The 25609-nt window shown below is 40.5% G+C and overlaps 1 protein-coding gene across 1 annotated transcript; it reads left to right on the forward strand.

Annotated features, from left to right (window-relative positions):
- The first annotated feature begins 227 nt into the window (after positions 1–227).
- tpbgl (trophoblast glycoprotein like) lies at positions 228–1846 on the forward strand. The gene has a single exon (XM_066700272.1). The coding sequence runs from the start codon at positions 505–507 to the stop codon at positions 1579–1581; it is 1077 nt and encodes a 358-aa protein (XP_066556369.1). The 5' UTR covers positions 228–504; the 3' UTR covers positions 1582–1846.
- Positions 1847–25609: the final 23763 nt, after the last annotated feature.

Here is a 25609-nt window from a genome sequence, read left to right on the forward strand (position 1 = left end):
CAAAAAATGGTGTGAGCTATTTAACTTTTCTTTTCTTTTTTTTTTTTTCAAAAACATTTACATAAACATATAAACAATATACCTGAATATCTTCAAGTCAAAACAGCATTTTATTCTATCGTTTTGCTAGATGTTCGGAATGAATTGGAGAAAAAAATCCCAAAAACTTTTACTTCAGCTTTTCATCACGAAAGGGGCGAGGCTTTATTGCAGTCATGGAACCCGGGTGGACGGCGCCTGACTGCGTCCTCACAGCCAGATGTGCCGAACACATCAGCAATGTAACAGAATGAGCTTTGGGAAAGCCAGGAGGCAGCCCCGACCACTGAACCCCTATACTGACCATCACGCAGAAATATATAGAGGAGGCATAACTGGAAGAGGGTGAGAACAAAATATGCAGAGTCTAAAGATCTGCTAATCTGATCGGATTTTAACCTCCAGCAACAAACCAGGCTGCCTTATTGCACTCTCTCTGAAGAGGATTGGACGCAAAACTCCAAAATGTCAAGCAGAACAATTTGGAAGTGTTACTATGGAAACAGGAATGCGTTTCATCTTCTCAGACAAGCCTGGTTCTGCTGGGCTTCGGTGATGTGCATGCTGTTTATGTTGGCAAAGGCAGAAAACAGCTACATTTCGTCCTGCGCTTGTTCTGAAACGACAGGGACGATCACCTGCCTAAGCCTGGACTGGAAAGAGATGCCAAGGGATTTGCCCCAGTGGGTTCGGAATTTGACAGTGACTGGCAACAACATTGCAACGTTAATTACGGGTGCCTTTGCGGCGAATGAGACCTCTTTTCAACTTCTGTCCACACTTTCACTTTATGACAACAATATAGAGCGCATTGCAGCATCAGCCTTCGGTGGCCTGCCTAACCTGAAAGCGTTAGATTTAAGTTACAATCCTCTGCTTTACATATCCATTGAAGCTTTCAACGGGTTGTATGAGCTCCGAAACCTTTGCCTGAATTCATCTCTGTCCAGTTCTGGGGTCAGGGTGTCCAACGCGCTGTCATCTTCTGGTTTGCGCAAACTGAAGAGATTAGAATTGTCTGGGAATCAAATGGAAAGTGTTGCAAGTATACCATTCGAGACGTTAAGTCTGGACGTATTGATACTTACCAATAACTCTATCCAGACCGTGGAAAGAGACGTCGTTAGCAAATGGATGAATCGTAAAACAATGCACGTTTACTTGGAGTCCAATCCTTTTACCTGCGACTGCAGTTATATAGAGAGTTTATATACCTGGCTTAAAAACTCGTCCCAGTGCTTAGACGCCGGTCGTCTAAAGTGTACCGAGCCAGAGTCTAAAAAGGGTACCCCGCTTTTGAGTCTGAAGATGGAAGATTTGGCTTGTGGAAATCCAGATCTGGAAACTGTATCATATGTATTCCTTGGTATTGTTTTAGCGCTGATTGGAGTCATTTTCCTCATGGTCTTGTATTTGAACAGAGAGGGCATTAAAAGATGGCTAAACAACATAAGAGAAGCCTGCCGTGACCAGATGGAGGTTTATCATTATAGGTATGAGCAGGACTCTGACCCTAGGCTTGCAAATGTAGCTATTGCTTGATTTACTAAATAAATGCAATTGTATGAATATGAATATATATCGAAGAAATGTTATAAACTGCACACTACGGAGGAGAGTTTTTATTTGTACCATTGCTCTCACAATAGTATTGGGTCCTAGATGCACCGCAATGAGGTATTGACCAGAACTTTGCTGCAACCAAAAGATATTCCAGTAGTGTTTTGTGTTACTGTTTAATGTGTTTAATGTTGAAAAGCATTAGTAAAATATATTCATACCCTAATAAACTGTGTTTCACTATAAATGTGTATTTTTTCGTTAACATAGACACATCTTGCGTATTCAGGAACAACTCTTAAAGCCTTTAGTACAGTATTTAAAGAACAACATGATAACATAATGCTGATATCTTTGTTTTGTTTCATTTTGATTTCAAGATATGTGTTTAGGCATCTATTTGTTAATTTATTTATGTTTTACTTAAAATTAAATATTCTCACACATTTAGGAAAATGTGCAGACTGATATAAAGGCAATCTGAATATTCCTATATAAAATAAATAAATAAAAGGGTTAAAAAGCAAAAACAGTAAACACAAAGTATTTGATATTTGAACTATGGATGCTAAAGAATGAAATTAAATAAATACAATTAAAATGGATGATGATGATGATGATTGAGCTGTATAGACAATGATTTATTATGTGAACTTTGCATAATGGTTTGTAAGTTCATTATAAAAAGTACTGGAATGGCAGATTCAATAATGAAAGACATTTCCTATTGCATTTGCATTACATTAAAGAGGTGATTACATTGAACTGGTCATAGACTATTTTCAGTGCTAATCTGATTTAATTACTTTGTACGGTGTGATATTGTGTGTTGTGTCATATCGTTTGGGTCTTATATTTATGGTACAATCCCATCAATGCTGGTAGTATACTTCTGTCCATAAATGTCACAGAAATCCTGTGACAATAGTCCAGGCCCTGACATGTCCCCAGAAACATGTCCACGATATCACACTGCCACGTTCAGGCTGTACTCTCACCCAGTCTCCAGTGGAAAGCAAAGATTGTTTAGTGGGAGTCATCACTCACCAAGATGCATCCATACATTACTTGTGATGAACCTCAGTGTCCGTCTCTCTGCACTCAGTGGCTTGTGGGTAGCTGACATGAAATCCTTGTACAGGTATGAATGGACACACATACAGACACATAGGGTTATGTGTTTTAGGTCCCAAATCCAAATTGTGTTCACTACCTGTCTGTGTTAGCTGTATCTCATCAGTTTAAAGTTTTGCTCTGCTTGTCAGTATTTCCCTCTGATGGGTCCAACAATCGTTCTTCTCCATACAATACTCCCTAGAAGAAACAGGATTCAAGTTGCCTACACAATCTTACAGAGTTATATGGGTGATATGGCAAGCCAACTGCATTCCAAGATTAAATGCAGTTAGCTCCAATTCACATGCCAAACTGTCCAGAAGTGGCTATAACAGGTTGCAGTTGGACTATACCTTTGGACCACCATACACTTCAGAATACCTCACTTACACCCACTACCAATGGAGTAACACTTGTCCCTATAACTGTTGATCAATTTATAGAGAGAGTGAGAGCTACACGATATATAGAGAGAGTGTCTATGTGTGCCTAGATACATTTATTATAAAGAATGACCCACTCTACTGGAATGTATGTATGCAAAGGTATACAGAAGCAATATTTATTTAGTAAATGTACTTGAATAAAAGGTCTATACTTCATCCAAATTTCAGGCTGGGCAAAGACATGGTTGTGGTAACAGGCAAGGGTCAGGCGATCAGGCAGACAGGGGAAGTCCAAAGTCATGGTGAGGAGGTAAAGCAGGTGGTCAAGGAATCAATGATCGTTCAAGGCACTCATAGACTGCTTGCGATCGTCACTTACACTGACAAAACTTCACAATTACAGAGATTGAGTGAGGGGTTTATATGGGGACCAGAGGGAAACAAGGAACCAGGTTTGGAAGGTGCATGGCGAATCTGGGCAGAGGGTGATTGAACAAGTGCACATCGTATTCAGGAATGTTGATTGATTGATTGAAAGTGAGCTGGGAGAAGTGGCTGGGAAGGAAGGGCGAAGGCGACATCTAGTGGGGATAAGTAGAGGTGCAGTTAGACAGGGAGTTGAGTGCTGGGCAGTAGTTGTGACAAAAAATCTATACACCTATCTAACATAATATACCTAAACCAAGCTGACTGTAATATAATATAACTACAGTTTAATCACCTCACAGAATTCTGAAGACATTTAAAAAAAAAGATTTAAACAGCATTAAATGTTTTGCTTTTTGAGAAACATTATAAGAAATTATGAGAACAATGTTAAGGGTATTCTTTAAAACATCAGCCCTGTATTACAACATTTAATATTAATTCAAAAACTAAACCAACTTTACTAATTATAGCAAAAATGTAATTAATCTAAATTCTGAGTGCAGGAGCGGTGAGGTCATTCAAATCCTATTGTTTAGGTTTGTGGTTAGTTAAGAAATCTATTTAACACTTCTTGGCAGACAGTGTTTCAAGGCTCCATCATTCTGTCAAAGGTTTTCTATCCAAAGGTAGCACTGCAGTGTTAAAAGCCTCTGCTGTATTAATTTTAACCCTACAGGTTGATAGCGTGCTTACACAGACTGGACATAAGTAAACAGGTGCCCAAATCTGGGAAGAACACCTGTTCATTCAGTAGGGCGTACATAGTTCTGCCAGAATTTGAATGTGATTAATACTTTCTGCCATGGTACTTTGTGCTAATCTACAGCAGAGACATTCAAGCCATTGTGAAAATTAGATTTAATCTAGATTTTGGCAGAGAACAGGGGCATGGTTTGAGGACACACCCTTATGCGCCCAACAGGATTCATGTCCGATGTTTGGCAAGACCATGCCCGGTTAATGAAGCCCTGCCTCACGCTAATGCTGGGTGATTATAATGCATGTAGGAACTGTACATACTGCCCTATACGTACAGCTCCCCTAAGTGGACCTTGTGTCTGTTAACTGTCCGAGGTACCCTAGCTAACATTGTTTTCGCCTTACAATGATGGAACAAAACATTGGATCTGTTGAACAACCTGGGGCGTCACCAGAAAGTAAACTCACTGAGCACATACTGTTACCTATCTTCTCCTCACCCCGTGACAGCATCCTTATAATCCCCCTTCCCTTTGCTCTCTTATATAAACTTTATCTCAGCATCACACTGCATGCCAGGATTGCTCATCCTCTCCACATACTATGCAAGCATACTGGTGCCTGGGGGTAAATCATATGATGGCACCACAAAGCATGAACCCAGCTCAGTTTAGCCAGAGTTGTGCTTCATTTCAGAATGATAAATTAAGAACATAAGAAAGTTTACAAATGAGAGGAGGCCATTCGACCCATCTTGCTCGTGTAAACCCATGTTGACTATCTCCAAGATTATGGTTTTCATTAAGATGCTCCTCTATTTTCTATCTAATCATTTTTTCCAACATTTTACAAGTAATGCAGGTGAGACTGATTGGTCTGTAATTTCCTGGCTCAGTTTTGTCCCCTTTCTTATGGATTGGTATAACAAACAATGTTTGCCCAGTCTCAGTAAAATGTCTTGCAGATGGCCAAGCTCAACATCAATTTAAACATAGTGATCAATCAATCAGATTTGGTTTGTCAGAGGTAGCAACCTAGAACCAACAAACACACCTTTACATCAACTAATTTTTCTGGAGGCATTAGCAAAAGTGCAGTAGAGCGGCATTAACCTTCAACACAAAAAATGCTACTGTGAAATTTAAAAAATGTATCACACAGTTACTAAACATAGGTGCTCATCTGACTTGAAAGTTTAAGCGTTCAGACGAAGGTTATACAAGTGAGAAATGCTCACAATTTCCAGAGAAGCTTATCTAGAGCACTGTTTGAGAACAAATACCATAATGGTTGTAACAAAAGTTTCAAGTTAATGGAAACAAGATGCATGCTATATTTGGTCTCTAATCATACTTGGCTTTGAGTCTTTTTAGTTAATATGAAACACAGATGAAAGAGCTTAAGTATGGGGGTTATACACACCAGAATCAGAACACTGAGTCACTGATTAGGAAGAAAGTCATAGAGCATCAGAGATAGCATAGGAGTCATTGTTTCTGAAAGACTCTGTTTGTTACAAGTCCTTAATATAATGCAAAACTCAAATGGGTAGCAAATTTAGATTTTGATAAGTAGAATGAATGAAGGAAGCAGGCTGGTGTAAGTAGTGTAAAAGACACTATGATGTCACTTCCTTCTGATTCATGCAAATCCAAATTTGTGAAGTGTTTGCTAGTGTTTGCTAGAATGGTAATTATTAACAAAGACCCAACAGGCCTTTGAATACAGTAGCGGCGCCAGGATTCCAATCTCAAGTGGGCCAGAGAAATGTGTGAATGGGCCATATTTTAATTATGTTTCTGTTTCAAAATGTGTTTGAAGCCTATGTTAAAATGCGACAAGATTAAAATCAATACGCAACGTTATACTGACTGCAGAAACTTTGAACAAAAGGACACATTTGCAAAGAAAACACTTGCCTCCAATGCATGATTGTTTACAATTGGTTGAAAATGTCACTCAGAGTATCATTGTGATAGGTTAAGATGGTCGAGTGTGGTTTTTGAATGGTCATTTTGTAATTAATTAATTTAAGAATATTTGTATATATATTTTTCAAAATTTATATATTTTGATATAACATTTTCACAGTCATCATTTTAGGGTGGGCCAATGATTAAACTGGGTGGGCCTAGGCCCACTGGGCCCAAGCCCACTGGGCCCAATCATAGCGCCGCTAGTGTTGTAAAATGTACACATATGTGTCACGCCTGGGGATAACAGCAGACAAGACAAGGAGATCCAAGCACAGGTAAACAGACAGGAATTCGGTGTGTGGTACAAAAAGGGCTAGAGGTGTAGTAATGTCACAGTCAGGAGGTCAGGCGATCGAGTGAACAAGACTAGTAGGGAAATCCGTAAGGTGTAAACACAGGAGAAAGCAGGGGTCATAATGCACTAGAAAAACAGTAGACGTTTAGGAACAGGAAGCTTAGGAGTTGCTGCAAAGCTGTGAACAAGACTTAACGTTGAAGTAGTGTGGTAATGGAGATTAAATACAATAACTAATGAGCAAAGAAACAATATACAGGTGGGAAAGGTAATTGATGGCACAGGATAATTTGAATGATTTGAATCTGAGAACAGTGAGTGGAGAAAGATGAAAGCAAGACAAGGAGATCCAAGCACAGGTAAACAGACAGGAATTCGGTGTGTGGTACAAAAAGGGCTAGAGGTGTAGTAATGTCACAGTCAGGAGGTCAGGCGATCGAGTGAACAAGACTAGTAGGGAAATCCGTAAGGTGTAAACACAGGAGAAAGCAGGGGTCATAATGCACTAGAAAAACAGTAGACGTTTAGGAACAGGAAGCTTAGGAGTTGCTGCAAAGCTGTGAACAAGACTTAACGTTGAAGTAGTGTGGTAATGGAGATTAAATACAATAACTAATGAGCAAAGAAACAATATACAGGTGGGAAAGGTAATTGATGGCACAGGATAATTTGAATGATTTGAATCTGAGAACAGTGAGTGGAGAAAGATGAAAGCAAGACAAGGGCGGCCCCTGGAGGCAGAACTGAAAATTGTCTGGCAGTGGATATCACTTTATATATAGGAATCATGTAAGAGATAAAAAGTACACAAACAAATGATCAATCCTAAAGTGGAGAGATAAACTAAACAGAGCTCAAAGTGAAGTGAACTCCTGCTAATGGAAGTGAGTTCAGGTGGAAAATGTCTAATTAAACCTCAAAGAAGTGTGTAATCATCATATATAGTTAAGTTACTGCATCTCCAGCATTTATTGATTACTACAAAAAGTGGTCTGATCAAAGACTGGCATATAGATGTCTGTTTCAGCATGCAAAGAGACCTCCCAGAGATTCAAATCATCTTGGATATTGTAGGAGGATCAATTGAGAACCAATACACACTTATTCAGACTAACAATGTATGAAGAATATGACTAATATTTTAGGCACAGGAGGGAAAATAGAAATATGAAAAAAAAATTCAAATGTCCTTATAAGTTCCAAAATTTGATTATAAACTGTGTGTGTATATTGTACATATATAAATTGGTGCTTGCCCTGTTTTGTTTAAGTAACCTTTGTCTTTTATGTATTCATGCAATTCCTAAATGCAAACAGACATAAAAAACTACATAATCAGTGATAAAATGATTGAAATTAATTTCAAATAAGAAAAGGAAGAAAAGGGTTGTCAGGGTATGTTCATAAACCATTTCATCTGTAAAGTGAAATTTCAGCAGTAGATGGCAGTATATACATAATGACATTTTTACAGTACCACTACAGTGTAGTTAATACATTGGATCCTAAAAGTAATGAAAAATAAATACATCAATAAATATATGATAATAAATAGATCATCATCATCATCATCATCATCATCACCATAATTAGAATAGTAGTTATAGTTATAGTAGTAGTAGTAGTAGTAGTAGTAGTAGTAGTAGTAGTAGTAGTAGTAGTAAGACATTTGTAATATTTAGTACATTTGTAGATATTTGCCTGCCTAGCTATAGTTTTTGGTGACAAAGGTCATCTAGTTTTCTTTGATGAAAGAGGTACAGGTATACATCATTACACCCATGTTTCATCAGAATGGCATTTTAAGAATACTATAAGAGTTTTGTTCACATTTTCTCCTGTGCCTAGGAAAATGTGTATGTGAATGTGCATGTGTGAAAGTGATAGAGAGCAGCGAGCATGGAGGGAGAGGGGGGGGCAGGTGGGGGGAGAGAGAGAGAGATGAGAGATGGGGGTGAAAGAAGTGGGAGGAATCAGAGAAAAAGAGACTTGAATACAGCAGACTGGGAATTCCCTATACACCGATCAGCCATAACATTATGACCACTGACAGGTGAAGTGAATAACATTGATAATTTTGGTATCATGGCACCTGTCAGTGGGTGGGATGTGATGTATTAGAAGCAGGAAAAGTGGGCAAGTGTAAGGATCTGAGTGACTTTGACAAGGGCCAAATTGTGATGGCTAGACGACTGGGTCAGAGCATCTCCAAAACTGCAGCTCTTGTTGGGTGTTCCCGGTCTGCAGTGGTCAGTACCTATCAAAAGTGATCCAAGGAAGGAAAAGCGGTGAACCGGCGACAGAGTCATGGGCGGCCAAGGCTCATTGATGCACGTGGGGAGCGAAGGCTGGCCTGTGTGGTCCGATCCAACAGATGAGATACTGCAGCTCAAATTGCTGAAAAAGTTGATTCTGGTTCTGATAGAAAGGTGTCAGAACACACAGTGCATCACAGTTTGTTGCGTATGGGGCTGTGTAGCCACAGACCAGTCAGGGTGCCTATGCTGAGCCCTGTCCACTGCCGAAAGCACCTACAATGGACACGTGAGCATCAGAACTGGACCACGGAGCCATGGAAGAAGGTGGCCTGGTCTGATGAATCACATGTTCAAGGTGTTGACTTGGCCTCCAAATTCCCCAGATCTCAATCCAATCAAGCATCTGTGGGATGTGCTGGACAAACAAGTCCGATCCATGGAGGCCACACCTCACAACTTACAGGACTTAAAGGATCTGTTGCTAACGTCTTAGAGCTAGATACCAAAGCACACCTTCCGAGGTCTAGTGGAGTCCATGCCTCGACGGATCAGGGCTGTTTTGGTGGCAAAAGGGGGACCTACACAATATTAGGCAGGTGGTCATAATATTATGGCTGATCGGTGTATACCATAGTCTGTTGTTGGCTCAGGTCTGTGAGATTACAGCAAACATACTAACAGCCTCAGGCAGACAGAGTGGTTGTAATTCATTCTAGGATCCACTCTCCACTAAGGTGTTAGGTTTGGAAATGGAAAGTGATTAATGGTATCAACATGGATTATACTTTAACATTAGTATTGCAGTGTGGGTTCATGTTTTTCATTAATGTATTCATTTATGATTATCAATGTATTTATTGGGGGGGGGGGTTGACCTGTGCAGGGAATAGGGAAATCAGAGTATATATGATATACAGTCCTGAAAACAAGAATAATTACTTTGCTAATTATATGTATTATTATTATTATTATTATTATACACCTCATCATGCATATCGGTAACAGTAATACAATGATTCCCAATTCCCTTTGACGAGCAGTGCTCCCTGCATCTTCAGCATACATCTTCAAGTGAAATGTGCGCACCTGGAGCAGCGTCTCTCACTGTTATACAAAACACCGGGCATTACGTCTTCTTTGCAAGGAGTTTCCAATAGGCTGAGGACTGCACTTACGAAATGTCATTTGGGAACCTAACAATGGCTCTCATTATCGTGGAAAAGGAGTCACAGCAGATCGCTTAATTGATCACACTTGTTTACAAGGGCAACACAATGTTTTCTGTTTTGTCTCCAATGAGTTCTCATTAGGCTAATAACTGTGGGTTGCCAAGGATTTCCTCATGTAGCTGACGGAGGCACTGGGCTGGTTTCTCTCTCTTTAGTGTGTACTGTTTTGCCTCTTTAACAAGTCCCAGATGGAGCAAGTAATTTGTGCATTGCGCAGGGGGTGGGGGCCAGGGGGGTGTGGTGGCCTTTTAGAGGTTACATTATTTGAAATTTAGCAGACACTCTTATCCAGGGCAACTTACATTTGTACCTTATACATTTGTATACAGCTGGGTATTTTACTGGAGCAAACTAAGTAAAGCACCTTGCTCAAGGGTACAACAGCACTGCCCCACCCAGGACTTGAACTCACAACCTTGCAGTTATGGGTCCAGTAGTGCCATGGATTCATGTGGTGAAAGGGGGGGACAAGACTGCCTGCCTAACTTTTTTCCACACAGAGTCTATAATTCATCTCTACCTTTTTAGTTTATACAAAAATAAAGAGTTTCATGTATTTTCTTAATGCAGTGGTTTCTGGTTTGTTGTTTTAAATTTAGAAGCATGTGGCCACTACAGTGTCATGTTTGCAGAATGACTGCCTTCCTGGATGAACTCATCCAAGAAGATTTCATTTGTGAACATTGTCAGCATGTTGAAATCCTAGAAATCAAGGTCCGTGATCTTGAGACTCAGCTTGTTGATCTGCGCTGTATTAGTGATATGGAAGAATTAGTCAATCAGCCCATTAAAGAGATGGTGTGCACGTATGTGCAGAGTAATTGAGAATCTTTTAAACTAGGGACCAGGGGAGCAGGGAGCTCTGACAATGGTAGATGTTCTACTAAGGAAAGAAAACAAAGGGAAACTGCTAGTAAGAAAGTCCTGAAATGTTTGTACCTCAATGCCACAAGTATTATTATTATTATTATTATTATTATTATTATTATTATTATTATTATTATTATTATTATTATTATTATTATTTATTGGCAGACACCCTTATCCAGTGCAATACAAAGTGCAACAGTATAAGTAACAAGATGTTAGACCTAGAAGCCACAGTGCTGGTGTGTGACTATGATGTTGTAGGAGTGACAGAAAATGATGGGGATGAATACAAATAGAAAGAATACACACAGTTTAGGAGAGACAGGTAAAATCAAATAAATGGCATTGAGGCAGAACTCAAATTAGATCCTAGTAACAAGACAGAATCTTTGTGGGTTAAACTTTTGAATAAAAGATCTGCAGGATTAGTGGTAGGAGTGTGTTACAGAGCACCCAATTCAGATATTCAGAAAGATGTTGCATTGTACAGTGTAATCAGGACTGCATGTAGCAAGGATGTGGCTGTTATAATGGGGAATTTCAATTTCCAAAACATAGACTGGGAAAGCCCAGTTGGGACTACAGAAGCAGGAATACAAATGGTTGAGATGGTAAATGACTGCTTTCTAACTCAATTTGTCAGGAAACCAACCAGAAAGTATGCATCCATTGATTTGATCTTTTCAAATGACCAAGATAGAGTCAGAGGGACACTAGGTAGAGAACCAATCGCAAACTGTGATCAAAACTTTGACCTACCCACTAATAGAAAACTACAGAACTGCACTCAGTTGCAGCTTCATTTTTAGTAAGATGCCACTTTATTCTAATCAGAAATGTAATTGCAATGATTTACAGCTTTGTAGTTTGCTATTAGTGGGTGGGTCAAAGTTTTGATTTAATCTGACCCCAAATCTAAAACACTGGTCTACAATTTTAGAAAAGCAAACCTTGAAGGTTTGAGGCGGCACTTACAAGAGGTAGACTGGAGCACACTGGATACAGATTCAGTTGAAAATGGATGGTTATATTTTAAAAAGCTTTGCAAATTGAGGACCAAAAAACATTGGCCAAAATTACTTAATAGAAGTATGAAAAAAAATATCAAGAGAAAGAAAATTGTGTATAGCGCATACAAAAGGGATAGAGACAAAACAAAATACAAAGAATATGCTGAACTGCAAAGAGATCTTAAGAAATGGATCAGGAAATCAAAGAGGGAAATAGAAAGAAGCATAGCTCTTGGAGCTAAAACTAATGCAAAGAGCTTTTTTTTTTACTACAACAGCAAGATAAACAGATAAACAGATAAAGGACAAAAATGGAAGAATTTGGGAAAATGAACAAGATGTGGCAAATGTTCTAAATGAGTATTTCATAGAGGTTTTTACAAAAGAAAAAACAGATAACATGCCATAGGTTAACAATCAGAGAGATGACGATAAATGAGGAGCAGGTACTAAAGGGACTAGCAGAATTAAAAACAAACAAAACACCTGGGCCAGATGGTATATTTCCAACAGTATGTAAAGAAATGAGGGAAATTATTTATAAGCCACTAAATCAAATATTCCAAATGACACTTAGAACAGGGGATGTGCCCTGGAAGATGATAAATGTCATACCAATCCATAAGAAAGGGGACAAAACTTAGCCAGGAAATTTACAGACCAATCAGTCTCACCTGCATTACTTGTAAAATGTTGGAAAAAATGATTAGACAGAAAATAGAGGAGCATTTTAATGAAAACCATATTCTTGGAGATAGTCAACATGGGTTTAGATGAGGCAGATCATGTATTACTAATTTATTCGATTTTTTTTAACATGCAACTGCAGCTGTAGATCATGTGAAAGCATATGATATGATATACTTAGATTTGCAAAAAGCTTTTGATAAGGTTCCACAGCAAAGACTGATCCTCAGATTGGAAGCTGTAGGCATTCAGGGTAGCGTAAGTATATGGATTATGAACTGGTTGATGTATTGGAAACAGAGAGTGTCGATTAGAGGAGTCGCTTCTTACTGGAGTGAGGTTGTTAGTGGAGTTCCACAGGGATCAGTATTAGGGCCTTTGCTTTTTCTAATCTATATTAATGATCTGGACTCCGGGATAGTTAACACATTTGTCACATTTGCAGATGATAATGAAATAGGTGGCTCAGCAGATACAATCTTGGCAGCAAAGGCTATTCAGAGGGACTTAGATAATATTCAGTTGTGGGCCGACACCTGGCAGATGAAATTCAATGTGGACAAGTGCAAGGTATTACATGCAGGTAACAAAAATGTCCGCTAAATTACACTATGGGAGGAATAGAACTAGATGAAAGAACGCATGAGAAAGACCTAGGAGTCTACGTGGACTCCTCACTTTCTCCATCCAAACAATGTAGGGAAGCAATAAAAAAGGCAAACAGAATGCTAGAGTATATTGTCAAAAGTGTAGAAATGAGAACAAGAGCAGTAATGTTCAGACTGTACAATGCGCTAGTTATACCTCATCTGGATACTGTGTACAGTTCTGGGCTCCACACTTCATGAAAGATATTGCTGCTCTAGAGGCAGTTCAGAGGAGAGCAACCAGAGTCATTCCAGGTCTGAAGGGAAAGTCCTGAAAATTTGGGAAAATTTAAAATCGGACTGGGTAGGATCATTGGAACACTTAGTTATTAATGGACACCAAACAAGCATGATGGGTCGAATGGCCTTCTCTCATTTGTAAACTTTCTTATGTTCTTATGTTTTATTTTTTCGTCAAAATTATTATTATTTTTTTATTAGATTGAAATGTGCCAACAGGGCCCTGCTGAAGTAATGCCAATGATTAGCAAATGTTCATGTTGCTGTTTTTTGGCAGTAGAAAGATATATTAGTGGGAGCAAAGTTAAGCTAATATTCCTTGGCTTCATTTACAATTGGACTTAAATGATCCAACTATGATCAATAACATTTACTTTATTTTTTCCCAGTAAAGCTTCTTTGCAAAATACATCCCAGAAGTTTGGGATTTAAAAATCAAGCACCTACAATGTTACAGTACAAAAAGTCATATTCATGGACATATACATGAAGACAAACAAAAAAGCTTTAGTTGAAAAAAATGAATGCAAAAAATAAAAGTGGAGCTAAATGAGAAAGCAAACCAGATCTTTCTTAATTTATTGTGAGGCATCCCTTCATGCAATAAGAAATCGTAACATTTTTAAGAAAGGTTTTTTGGATATACCACTTTCTTGCCAGTAAGTGAAGTTAATTGTTACATTGGGGAGACTATTATACTGTGCAGGGATTAATTAGTGTGTACTAAAGACAAGTCTTTTGTTTTGTTGCAAACACATTCATCACTCACCATCCACAAGAGACTAGTGCAATGGTCCAATTAGTAGATCATTATAATCTTGCAATGAAGGTTACAACACAAAATGGTGGTGGTGGTGGTGGTGGGGGGGGTAATTTAACTATTCTAATGCTTAACAAATAAAAGTATGTAACATAATTAATATGAGCTTCTGTACAGTATATATAAAATGGCTATTGTACATCATAACAAAGTGCCAAATCCCAAAATGGATCTTGTTTTACTGATAATCTCTGTGTAGTGTTACACTTCAATGTTAAAGGTATAAAAAGTTACAGGTCAGATATGAAACCAAGTCAATTTGTTTTAAATCTCCATGATATTTGCTCTGACACATATACTTTTAGAGGGTGCCGGTAGTCAAACTACTAGAAATGCAAGTAGAACATCTGAGGAGGGAAGCTGACATGGAATAACCCTCCACTCTTCCTTGATGGCCTGTGTCTGCTGCCATAGGTCATATCTTAAACAAGGACATCTCCCTCCAAACAGCAAGGCAATCCTAGGCCATGCTGCTGCTGTACTTCACTCATCCACAAAACCCTCCTTTAGTCTCTAATGAAGTGTTTTATGTGATTGCTGTTATTTGGAAGGGTAATTCTTTGTATGGGGTTGGGATTATAACTAGTTGACATACAGTAGGTGGAATGCCTAAACCTTGACACCAGAACACCTGGCAGGTCCATTTTAGTAAAATGTTAAAAAGGTGAAATTAAGAAAGAAATCAGCACTGTGTACATACACACAAATTTACATATTTACAGTTAAAGCTTTTGCGAATTTCCTCAAAGCTTTTATCAACATCCCCACCAAAATAGTAGCAGTGCTTTTTCTGCTGTTATATAACTTTTATCTGACCTCTTAATCCTTTATTACTTAAAAAAAAATATTTGTATATATTATTTATGGGAATGCTAGCAGTATCCCTGAGGAGTTTACTCCATTAAAGCAAGCTTGAAGCTTGGTTTACAAACTAACTGTGGCAACCATTAAGTATTTGAAAAGGTATTATTAACAACATTATGCAGACATGCACTATGAAGTGTCAGACTATTGATACAACAAAGTCACGGCCAAAATAACCTTTTCATCGGGTTTCTTGTGCCTTGGGCAACTGTGTCATAGGCATTCACATAGTAATAACAATATCATCAAGGCAGACTGTATGAAAAAGACAGAGAACTGCATTCACATTTTGTTTTTCTTTTTTAATTCATGGTTGGGATTTTAAATGCACTTATTTACCTTATGATCCAATTTGGAAATAGTATAGAACTTGTGTAATCTATTTATTTGTCATTATTATATTGGCTATTCACTACAGCTTCATTAAATTAGCTTTGAATTGAATTAAAGGTGATATTAAATTTTGCTGAAACATATCGAAGACATTTGTCTGTCAAAGCTGCCATTGGCCCTTGTGCCCATCATTCAAACAGGACCCATCCACTTCCTGTTTGTATAAAATGTGATGTCTGCACAAGGACTTCCTATTTTTGCCCTACAACTTGGTTCGTCAAGACTTATTGAGAGACTCTGTGTTTGGGAATAAAATCAGAAATTGCATTTTTCGGCTGGTTGGTAGTACAAATAGTACCATCCACCCACCGATTTGCTACAGTTGCGTGTGATCACTATTTTAATTTATATTCCATCTGTACCAAGGAAGTCCGTCGGCGCCTCAGTTAATTTCAGCTTATCACATATGACTACTTAATATTTTTTGTTTAATATTATTTTATTATTCAGACTAGTTTGCTGTGTTGGTTTTTTGTCCACAGGACTTTTTCCTCCACAGGGAGAGCGCACGCAGCAGCAGTATTTGCCGAGGCTGGCCACCCGGCCTATGCTTCGGCCCGCGAGAAGGGCTCCTCAACCTGCTTTCACCACACTACAGCCTGCTTTTTTCGGCACACTTCAGTGGTACTTGGTGTTACTCCTCCGGACCTCCCGTGTTGTCACCGCAAAAGAATAGGCACAACTTGGTTGTCGTGTTCCCTGGTTTTTCAACCCAGTGCAATAACATGTGGTTGGCGTGTAGTGCCCCTCCACTTCATTGTGTTGTGTTGCGTGGAGATGCACTTACAGCAGCAAGTCCTGCTAAGCGCTCCACTATCGTGAGAGCACCTTGATTGCTGGTGTGCCTTCAGTACCTGCGCTGACCGGATCACTCGCTGTGCGCTCACATTACAGTGCGCACATGCATGCATGTGCACGTGTATGGTACGGGATGGAGCGACCCTGTTCCTTCTCCTCCCGCTCCCGCCGCTGTACTGTTTGGGGTCACCACACATTAACCGCTTGGAGTGGTGACATGGTTTGGCCCTCCTGTCCAGGATTGGACCCCGAGGGGCAGAGAAACTGTGGGCACGTGTGGGGTCCCAGTCATGTCTTGGACACCGATGCCAATGCAGCGTTGTCAGGATGTCCTCCTCTCCAAGTGGGGCCGGGTTTTCCTTGGATCCTTTCCTCCACCTGGCCCTCAGCCCCTGTGTCCCCGTGACTGCTGAGGCACCATCGCTGGCCGTGACAATTAGAGGACAGAGAGGGAGGCCCGCAGAGAGGTGTCCCCGGGCCCCCTCCACCTCCTTTTCCTCACTGTCATCGCTCCCGTCTCCACCAAGACGCCGGCGCAGGGGTCCGAGCTCCATGGACGGGATGACACCAGGATGGATCAGATCTGCACACTACACTACTTGGGTGCAGCAGCAGGCTTGCTGGTAACAGTCATGCACCATGGTGCGTGAGCAAATGGTCATTCCCTGGCAGCCAGCGTGGCTGCACACTGTCAAATCTGGCTGCCCCAGGCAAGGCAAGTCACAGACACAGACAGGACCCATCTCCTGCGCCGCGGCCCTGAAGCATTCCAGCAACCTCCGGCTTCTGGGTGCTCCAAATTTGGCTACTCCCTACAGTTCCAGACCCGTCCACCCCCCTTCAGAGGCGTGGTGTGGATGCGAGTGAGGGACCCGTTGCAGTGTGTGGTGTTTTGTGTCGAAATCACCGCTCACTTGGAGAAACGAGTGCCCCCTCTGGGTCAGCATGAGGGATTCTATTCCCCCGTACTTCCTAGTGCCCAAGAAAGATGACGGTTTCCGCCCCATCTTAGATCTGAGGCACCTTTATCACCGCTTCAAGGTGTTGCGTTTCAAGATGCTCACCCTGCGCGCCATGTCTCAGACTATCAAGCCTAGAAACTGGCTCACCTTGGTGGATTTGAAAGATGCCTACTATCATATCCCCATTGCACAGGCGCACAGGAAGTTTCTCCACTTTGCCTTTGAAGGCCGTGCGTACATGTTTGCTGTTTTCCCATTCGGCCTGTCTCTAGCTCCTTGCACTTTCTCCAAGTGCATGGATGCAGTGTTGGACCTCTTGTGTTGCCAGGGCGTCTGCATCCTCAATTATCTAGACGACTGGCAGGTCTGTTCGAACGCCAGGGAGCAGGTTCAGAGCCACACGAGCCACACGATAAACACGTGTCTTTCCCTTTTCCGGTTGAGAGCCCACATCAGGGTGTCCCTTTGCCATAGGCTGCTGGGCCTTCTAGCGGCTGCGTCCCAAACCCTACCCTTCGGCCTCCTTCATCTAAGGCCTCTGCAGTGGTGGTTTGGGACCCATGGGATGCATCTGTGCCAAGACAGAGCATGTCCAGTGACAGTCACTCAGGCATGCTGGAAGGCACTCCGTTGGTGGTGAAGCCCTTCAAATTTAACCCTTGGTGTGCCCTTGGGGCCTATTTGCCACCGAATGGTTTTGACAACAGACGTCTCCAAGCAGGGTTGGGGAGCTGTCTGCAATGGACAGCACCAGTCAGGGCCCTCCATATCAACGCCCTAGAATTACAGCTGTGCTCCTCGGTCTCCGTCACTTCATGCTGGCCCTTCAGGATAGTCATGTTCTAGTGCGGATAGACAACACAGTGGTGGTTGCCTACATCAAAAGGCAGGGAGGTCTCCGGTCGCACACACTATATTGGCTAGTGCGTTGGCTGCTTCTATGGAAGCAGCCTCAGCGGTGCTCCATCTGAGCAGACTACCTTCCGGGCGTCTCCAACACGGCGGCGTACCTCCTCTCTTGGGGAGGCCCCCCAGTGTCGGAATGGCTCCTCCACCTGCTGGTGATTCAGCAGCTTTGGAGCTGCTAAGGCAGGGCAGAGGTGGACCTCTTCATTTCAGCAGAGTCCACACATTGTCCTCTATAGTTCTCTGTTCGGGACCAGTCAGGGACCCTGGGGATCGATGCGCTTGCCCACATGTGGCCGTGCTGTCTCCTCTACGCATTCCCACCATCCCCTCTTCTCCCAGTGGCTTTGATCAGGCAAGATCGAGCAACAGTTCTGCTGGTAGCGCCTTGTTGGCCCCGCAGACTGTGGTTTGAGGACCTGGTTTCCCTCTTGGTTGAAAAGCCATTGCAGCTTCCACTGCGGGCGGACTTGCTGTCTCAGGTGCAGGGCACACTGTGGCATCCCAATCCAGGCCTGCTGTAGCTCTGGGCCTGGCCCCTGAGCTGGATCGCCTGATGGCTTGGGGTCTGCCGGACATAGTAGTGGTTACTATTCAGTCGATGAGAGCTCCCTCTACGAGGTCACAGTACTCCTACTGCAAGAATCTTGGTGTCAGGAGAAGTCTAATGACCCAGTTAATTACCATATAGGTGTCATTCTGCAATTCCTGTAGGAGCTGTTAGACCAGGGCAAGGGGATAATGTATTTATTTAACATACCCGGCCTGGAATGCCCCGACATGGAAGCTCTCCACCTGAGCAGAGTCTCTCGGAATAACAAAATTGAACAGCTTGTATAGGAAGTATGACATGTGGTTCTGTGAGCAGATTCCATAAAACGAGAGAAGCTTGTTGCTTTCAAGGAGTAGAGGACTTCTCTGTTGGACTGTTCTTTTTACTCACATTGAGATCATAATTTAAAATCTATTAACACTCTCACTATAGTCATTCAGAACACAGGACTAGCCTCCGCACCACATATCCACTTTTGTGAGTGTGAGATATACAGTTAAAAGCCAAGTCCACCTCTTTTTTCCTGCAAAGCTCATCTTTATCTGTGAATAAATCTGAGCAGGTACAATTTATTAGATAGCAGTATATGAGTGGCGACATTAACAAATAAAGCAATTAACCAGTAACTGCGAGAGCATGAACTGCATCTTAATTCTCATTATCTGTGTCCCCTCTGAATAGCCCATGTGACTGTGAGTCCTGGGTGTCCATAATAAATAACAGTGCATCTCCACTGCTGCGCAAGATTGAAGAGCACGCCCTCCTGAGGTAGGAGTTTTCTTATTGTTATTTTTGGGGAACAATGTAGCCATTAAGAAAAGTTTGATTATGAAAAAAAGCATTGCTTGTTTTGTAATTGAATATCATGAATCACCAATTAATATAGAAAACGAAAGTCAGTCAATCAAAATGGTAATATTACTATTTTTTAAGTTATTAACACATTTCGAACGACCTACAAGCGCCATAGCCGGTCATTGTAGCCGATAGCTCTTTAACAGCTGTGATATGATAATCAAAGGCAAACCATCGTATAAAACTCATAAGTTTTATTCATGAACATCAAATCCAACATTTACGTAGCACAAATGTAGTATTTAAATTGAAATATGATCATAAAACATTAATATTATTGCTGTAAATACCAACGCACTTTGTTCTAAACGCACACTGCAGTCAAAACATGAATAACTACATATAACCTACAATAAGCAAAAAGCTCAAAAACTGCATACAATAAGAGAATGAAACAAGTGTAAATGTAAATATTGGAATAATGCTCAAAAGCAATATTTTATAGTTCAAAAATAACTATTGCATTTATCAAAACATAATTGTACAATAAAGTAAACATTTTCAACATCGTGTAAACTTTGTTTTCAACATACACGGCTTTAATTCACTGTAGTTTTGTATTTCAATACACTATTTACTATATATTTAGCCTGCATACCTGACAGCTCGTACAGTCAAACAGGACCGTTTCTGCACTTTCCCTGCATGAGCTCGTACCTCACAATGCATTTTGACAACTTCTCCAGCTGAACACTTTTACTCCACGAATATATAGCATCGCAATAAATGCTGCTCCGCTGATAATGTCCATGAATCATTATTTTGCTGCGATGTGCTGCGCTATTGCACTCTGTACTGCAGTAGCAATCGCGTATTGATCAGTGGAGTAAAAGCACTTGGTGCCATTTGGACCTGTGTTTCACTCGTAATGTTTTCACAGCACTGACACAAACCCACAAATGATCTGTCATTGCCAGTGTCACTGATGCCCCTGAATCAGTCATGTTCATATACACGGCATGTCCAAAACGCGCTCTCTTCAATCTCCGTTTCCAATCCATGTTTATTTGTGGGTAATCACTGTATCCACTCAATCTGACTACAGCTGTAAGAAAACACCTGTAATGCTGTACAATGCGTGTGTTTTTCAAGCACATGAAACACTGTAGACAGGTAGAGATCGCCACTGTAGTGCCAGACTGACTGTACTATAATGAGAAGGCAGGATTATGTGTTATATTTGATTTATTATGTATTTAAATGACCGGTCAAAATAACCCGATTTTGGCTATTCTAGGTAAATGTGTTTATTATTTATTTTTGCGTTTATGCAGATAAAACACTGTAGGCATGTTTAATACATATATTTAGGAACACAGAGTAATTCAAATTTTAACAAACAAATTGGTCAAATTGACCGGCTCAGCTCTTCTAGTGTTAATGCTGTTTAACACTCTCCTGGCACTAGGCCTAAAAGTTTTTCTATTGACATTGGTGTAAGCGTGTAATTATTATGTGTTGTTGTTATTATTGTGTGTTGTTGTTATTATTATTATTATTATTATTATTATTATTATTATTATTATTATTATTATTATTATTATTTTGACAGATAAATAACTATGTCATCTGAGACGACTACCACATCTGTCCTCAACACCACGTTTGTCCGGCCATATGGATTCTACATCCGTGGTTTCTATGCCTTGCAGCACACCAATTACTATTTTATATTCCTGGGGGTTCTTTACATTGCTACGCTCATAGGTAACTTCTTGATCATGTCTGTTATTTGGTTTGCGCAGTCACTGCACACCCCGAAGTACTTCGGTGTCTTCAGTTTAGCCTTGGTGGATGTAAGTTACAGTACAGCTCTCATCCCAAAATCGTTAGATGTGTTTCTGTTTGGGAACAGAGTTGTTGAATACAATGCCTGTTTAACCCAGATGTTCTTTGTACATTATTTTTCTGCTATGGAATCCTTTACTCTATTAGTTTTAGCATACGACAGATTCATCGCTATTTGTTTTCCTCTGAGATGCAAAACTATCAATTCAAACACAAACATGTTTTTAGTTATTATTTTATCTTGGACTGTTCCTTTCATTGTTTGTGTAACTATGGTGGGTTTCATTACTCGCTTGTCATACTGTAAATCTACAATCGTTAACAGTTATTTTTGTGATCATGGACCGGTCTTTAAAATCACTTGCAGTGATTATTCTATTAACTGGTTCATGGTTGCATTTGTCATTGTTGCTTTATTTTTCCTCCCTCTGGCATTAATCATGTTGTCTTACATTTTTATTCTGGCTGCCCTGTTAAAGATAGCCAATACCGAGGGTCAGAGAAAAGCTTTCAAAACGTGTACCACTCATTTAACTCTAGTCGCTATATTTTATATACCTCTCTTAGTCACCTACATCTTGGCTTGGGTAAATGTGAGTATTGATACAGATACCAGAATTCTGAACACATCCTTGTCTGCCGCTATCCCCCCCCTTCTTAATCCAATTATTTACACTTTAAAAACTGATGAAATTATAGATCAAATTAAAAAATACATCAGAAATCGAAGAATTGCTTATTCCACATAGGCTAATAGTAGATAGTTAAGCAATCCAGTGCAATGAAGAAAATTTCTGCCTCGCATCTTGGCAGAATTGCAAATGCTGAACCCCTCGCTTTCTGTTCAATTAAATGCAGTGCTGTGCAGCATTGTCTCAACTTTGTCCTGTTAAATTACTGAAATTGTATGATGATAAGATGATAATCAGAGGTTCCATGCCATTGGAGCATGGGGGGACACGTACACACCCAAATTATTTCCAGTGTTCATATTTTTTATGTCAAACCTATGTAGAAAAATTTCAGTACAAACGATTTCTCTTAGATGTTCCCTCGCCAATTTAACGACAGCCCCTTAATCAGCGCAGGTCTTCAAGTCTGTACCTGGGCTGCGTCCCAAATTGCATTTTTTGAATATTGCAATATTAATCATTGTGTTTTTTTAATTTCATTTTGTTTTTATTTCTTTCTATTTCTTTTATCCAGTTCATATATTTTTATGAATGCAAGTTAAGAAGTTAGTTAGTTGTAAAAGAAAGGCCTTGGTAACATCTGTGCTGATTAGCAGGTAGTCAAGTTACTTCCAGGCCAGCGTTTATTTGAAAAAAAAAAAAAAAAGGAAAGGGGGTTTAGCAGAATAGAGACCAGGCCAGGAAGAGTTAACTGGAATATGTTTATGATGTAGAACGAGGAATGCAAATTAAAAAAAAAAAGGGCAAAATACAATTAGTCTAAGCCGAGTGCCCTGAAGACAAATGAAAAAGATGTATTCAGTATTAATGAAAGTCCTCAAGATACTGTGGGAAGTTAATAGATAATAATAAATAAGGGTAGTTTGAGACACTGCAGGTCAACAAAACATGCCCGACAAAACTGGTATCCAAATTTACTTTGGATATAAATTAGTATGTGTTTCTTTGTATGTTTGTAAGTTTAGAGTTTGCGCAAAGTAAATGTCCATATTTTGTATGTATTTTTTCATTTTTCATTTTTTCATATAGTCCAGAATAAGAGAGTCATAAATAACAAATAATAATAGAATTATAGCGTTACTTTATACAGAATGCTATTAAAAATGCTATTCAAATAAGTTTTACAAATAAATAAAGTATGTATAAATAGTAAAAATACAAATCAATAAATATAACTTCAATATATTTCTAGTAAGAAATTAAGGAAAGGAGAAAAGAATAGCTGTTAGGATGCAGAACGTCGAGTTGACGAGGGTTTGACAGTCATAAAGGCTTGGCAGGACTCTCACCCATTTCAGCCAGGTGGCTATGTGTACATCAAAGCACAAAAGAGAAAGTTCTCCCTGCAGCCCAGGCAGACAAGGCCTTACCAGGTGCTCCTGACCACCCACACAGCTGTGAAGTGCCAAAGGAAAACAACACTGGTGGAGACCAGAGGGATGCTCTCTATTTCTCCCTATCGTCTGCGCCATAACAACCTGGGAAAAGGATGTCTTCGGTGCCCAGCCAATGGGCTCATCGCTGACTGTACAGAAGCAGCTGACATCATCATCAACCTCCAGATAACGAGGCAAGCGCAGGGCCAGATCAGTGGCCCACAAGGAGCAGCTGGATGCACGAGTCCACAAATACCGGGTGATGTGCTAGTAACCTCTCCTCTTCCACATATAGACATCACAGACACTAACACTTACATTGATCAAATACGACTGACGACAAAGCCACCTGACCAGAACAAACACCTACAACCCCAATCGAGGAACAAATCTGAATCCTGATTTTTGGCGGGGACGGCCTCACCCTTCTGATCATCACCCTGACAGCTCTACTGGAGCGGTCCAGCTCGATTGAATGCCAACAACTCAACCACTGTCCCATGGCGGGACACAAATAATAGTCGCTCCACCTCCCTGAAGAGAGAACGAAGAAAAGTTTCGAAAATCCACAAAGACTTTCAGCCTGATGACCGTTTGCTGCATTAAAGAAATGCATGGTGGACAATATGTAACTTCACTGCTAGACAATATACTAATGAATCATGTTATGTATGTGCTGCTGTTCCCCATTCTATAGATTCCCCATGGCATTTAATTCCTAAGCCAGTGCAGGGGGACCTCGCTTGTATGTGCTTTGCTAGAGCTTCAGCAGCAACTTGTGGGTTTGATATCCAATCTGACCCGTCAATGCACCACAGTCCTCGCTATAGCAGCAGCTGCTCTTAATGAGAAGGAACAGGCCCAAAACCGGTTTCCCGACTTATTGTCCACTGGAGCGTTTAGTATTCACAATCATGCTAAGGAGTGTTGTACCTGGTGTCACTGTATATTTTCAGCTCCCTCTAGACGGCTTCCTGCCACTGTGGCTGTGGCCTCACTCACAGACACGCCCAATGATTGTTTCTGCTCCAACTCTACTGGTCCATATTCAGGATTTACTCGCTGCCTGTTGAATCACCACTATGATATCCATATTAACAAGAATTATACTATTACTGTTGGAAACTGCATGGAAAATAACCTCCGAACCGACTACACTGGCCCCAGGCCCCCTTGGTGCTTCGACTCTTTATGGCCATTACTGGTTGTGCAGAGACCAAGCTTATACTTACTTGCCCTTAAACTGGCATGGTTGTTGTGTTCTGGTGACTTTAAATGCATTTATGACTATTATAACCCAGTGTCCTCACTCCCCTCGAACAGTCCAGACCCATTCTGTCCATAGGACAAAAAGGGAGCAGGAACCCCAAGAGGTTCCTATTGAATTCCACCAATCCACTGTAGGTATGAAATTTGGGGCAGGCATTCTCCCCTGGTATGGTGTAGTTAAGGCCTTGCACCTAATTGATGAAGTTGCTTTCAATTAGAAACATTGATAAATTCAACTCTCAAGGGTTTTGAAGCTCTCGGACACACATGTAAGGCTAATAGGTTAGTCACCCTCCAGAACCGAGCAGCTTTAGATTATCGGTTAGCTAAAGAGGGTGGTGTTTGCACCCTTATTGGTGAACATATTTGCACTTTCATTCCAGATGCTGACTCCAACATAACTACTGTCATTAGCCACCTACATGATTTACAGGATAGAATGAATGAACAACATGTATCTGGCGACTGAGCAGAATGGAACCCGTTCTCATGGCTGAAATCTTTTTTTGGTTCACAAGGCGCTTGGTTTGTGCATTTTATTTTTTATGGCTTGGTTATTATCTGTGACATTATACTCTCTGTGCATTGTTTGAAGTGTCTATGTACTACCGCAACTGCTGCCATTTTTATGCATGCTCCCATTGACCCTGCTGAAGATGTGTTTTTAAAGGACCTTTTGCATGCATAATCAGTAATTGATTTTCCTCTCAACCTATTTCCAGATATCGATGGTTGCAGGGATCCAGGTCTTGACAGTAGCCCTGTACACATGTGGGAATATGGGAAATAGGGGATAGTTGTCACATTGTGACAAAAGGAAGCAATGTGGAGGAAAATAGAAATCATTTTGTGCTTCTGTGCTTTGTGTGCTGTGACCCTGGAAGTTTCTGGC

This window comes from Amia ocellicauda, chromosome 3, assembly GCF_036373705.1.
Source record: "Amia ocellicauda isolate fAmiCal2 chromosome 3, fAmiCal2.hap1, whole genome shotgun sequence".
Lineage (NCBI taxonomy): Eukaryota > Metazoa > Chordata > Actinopteri > Amiiformes > Amiidae > Amia > Amia ocellicauda.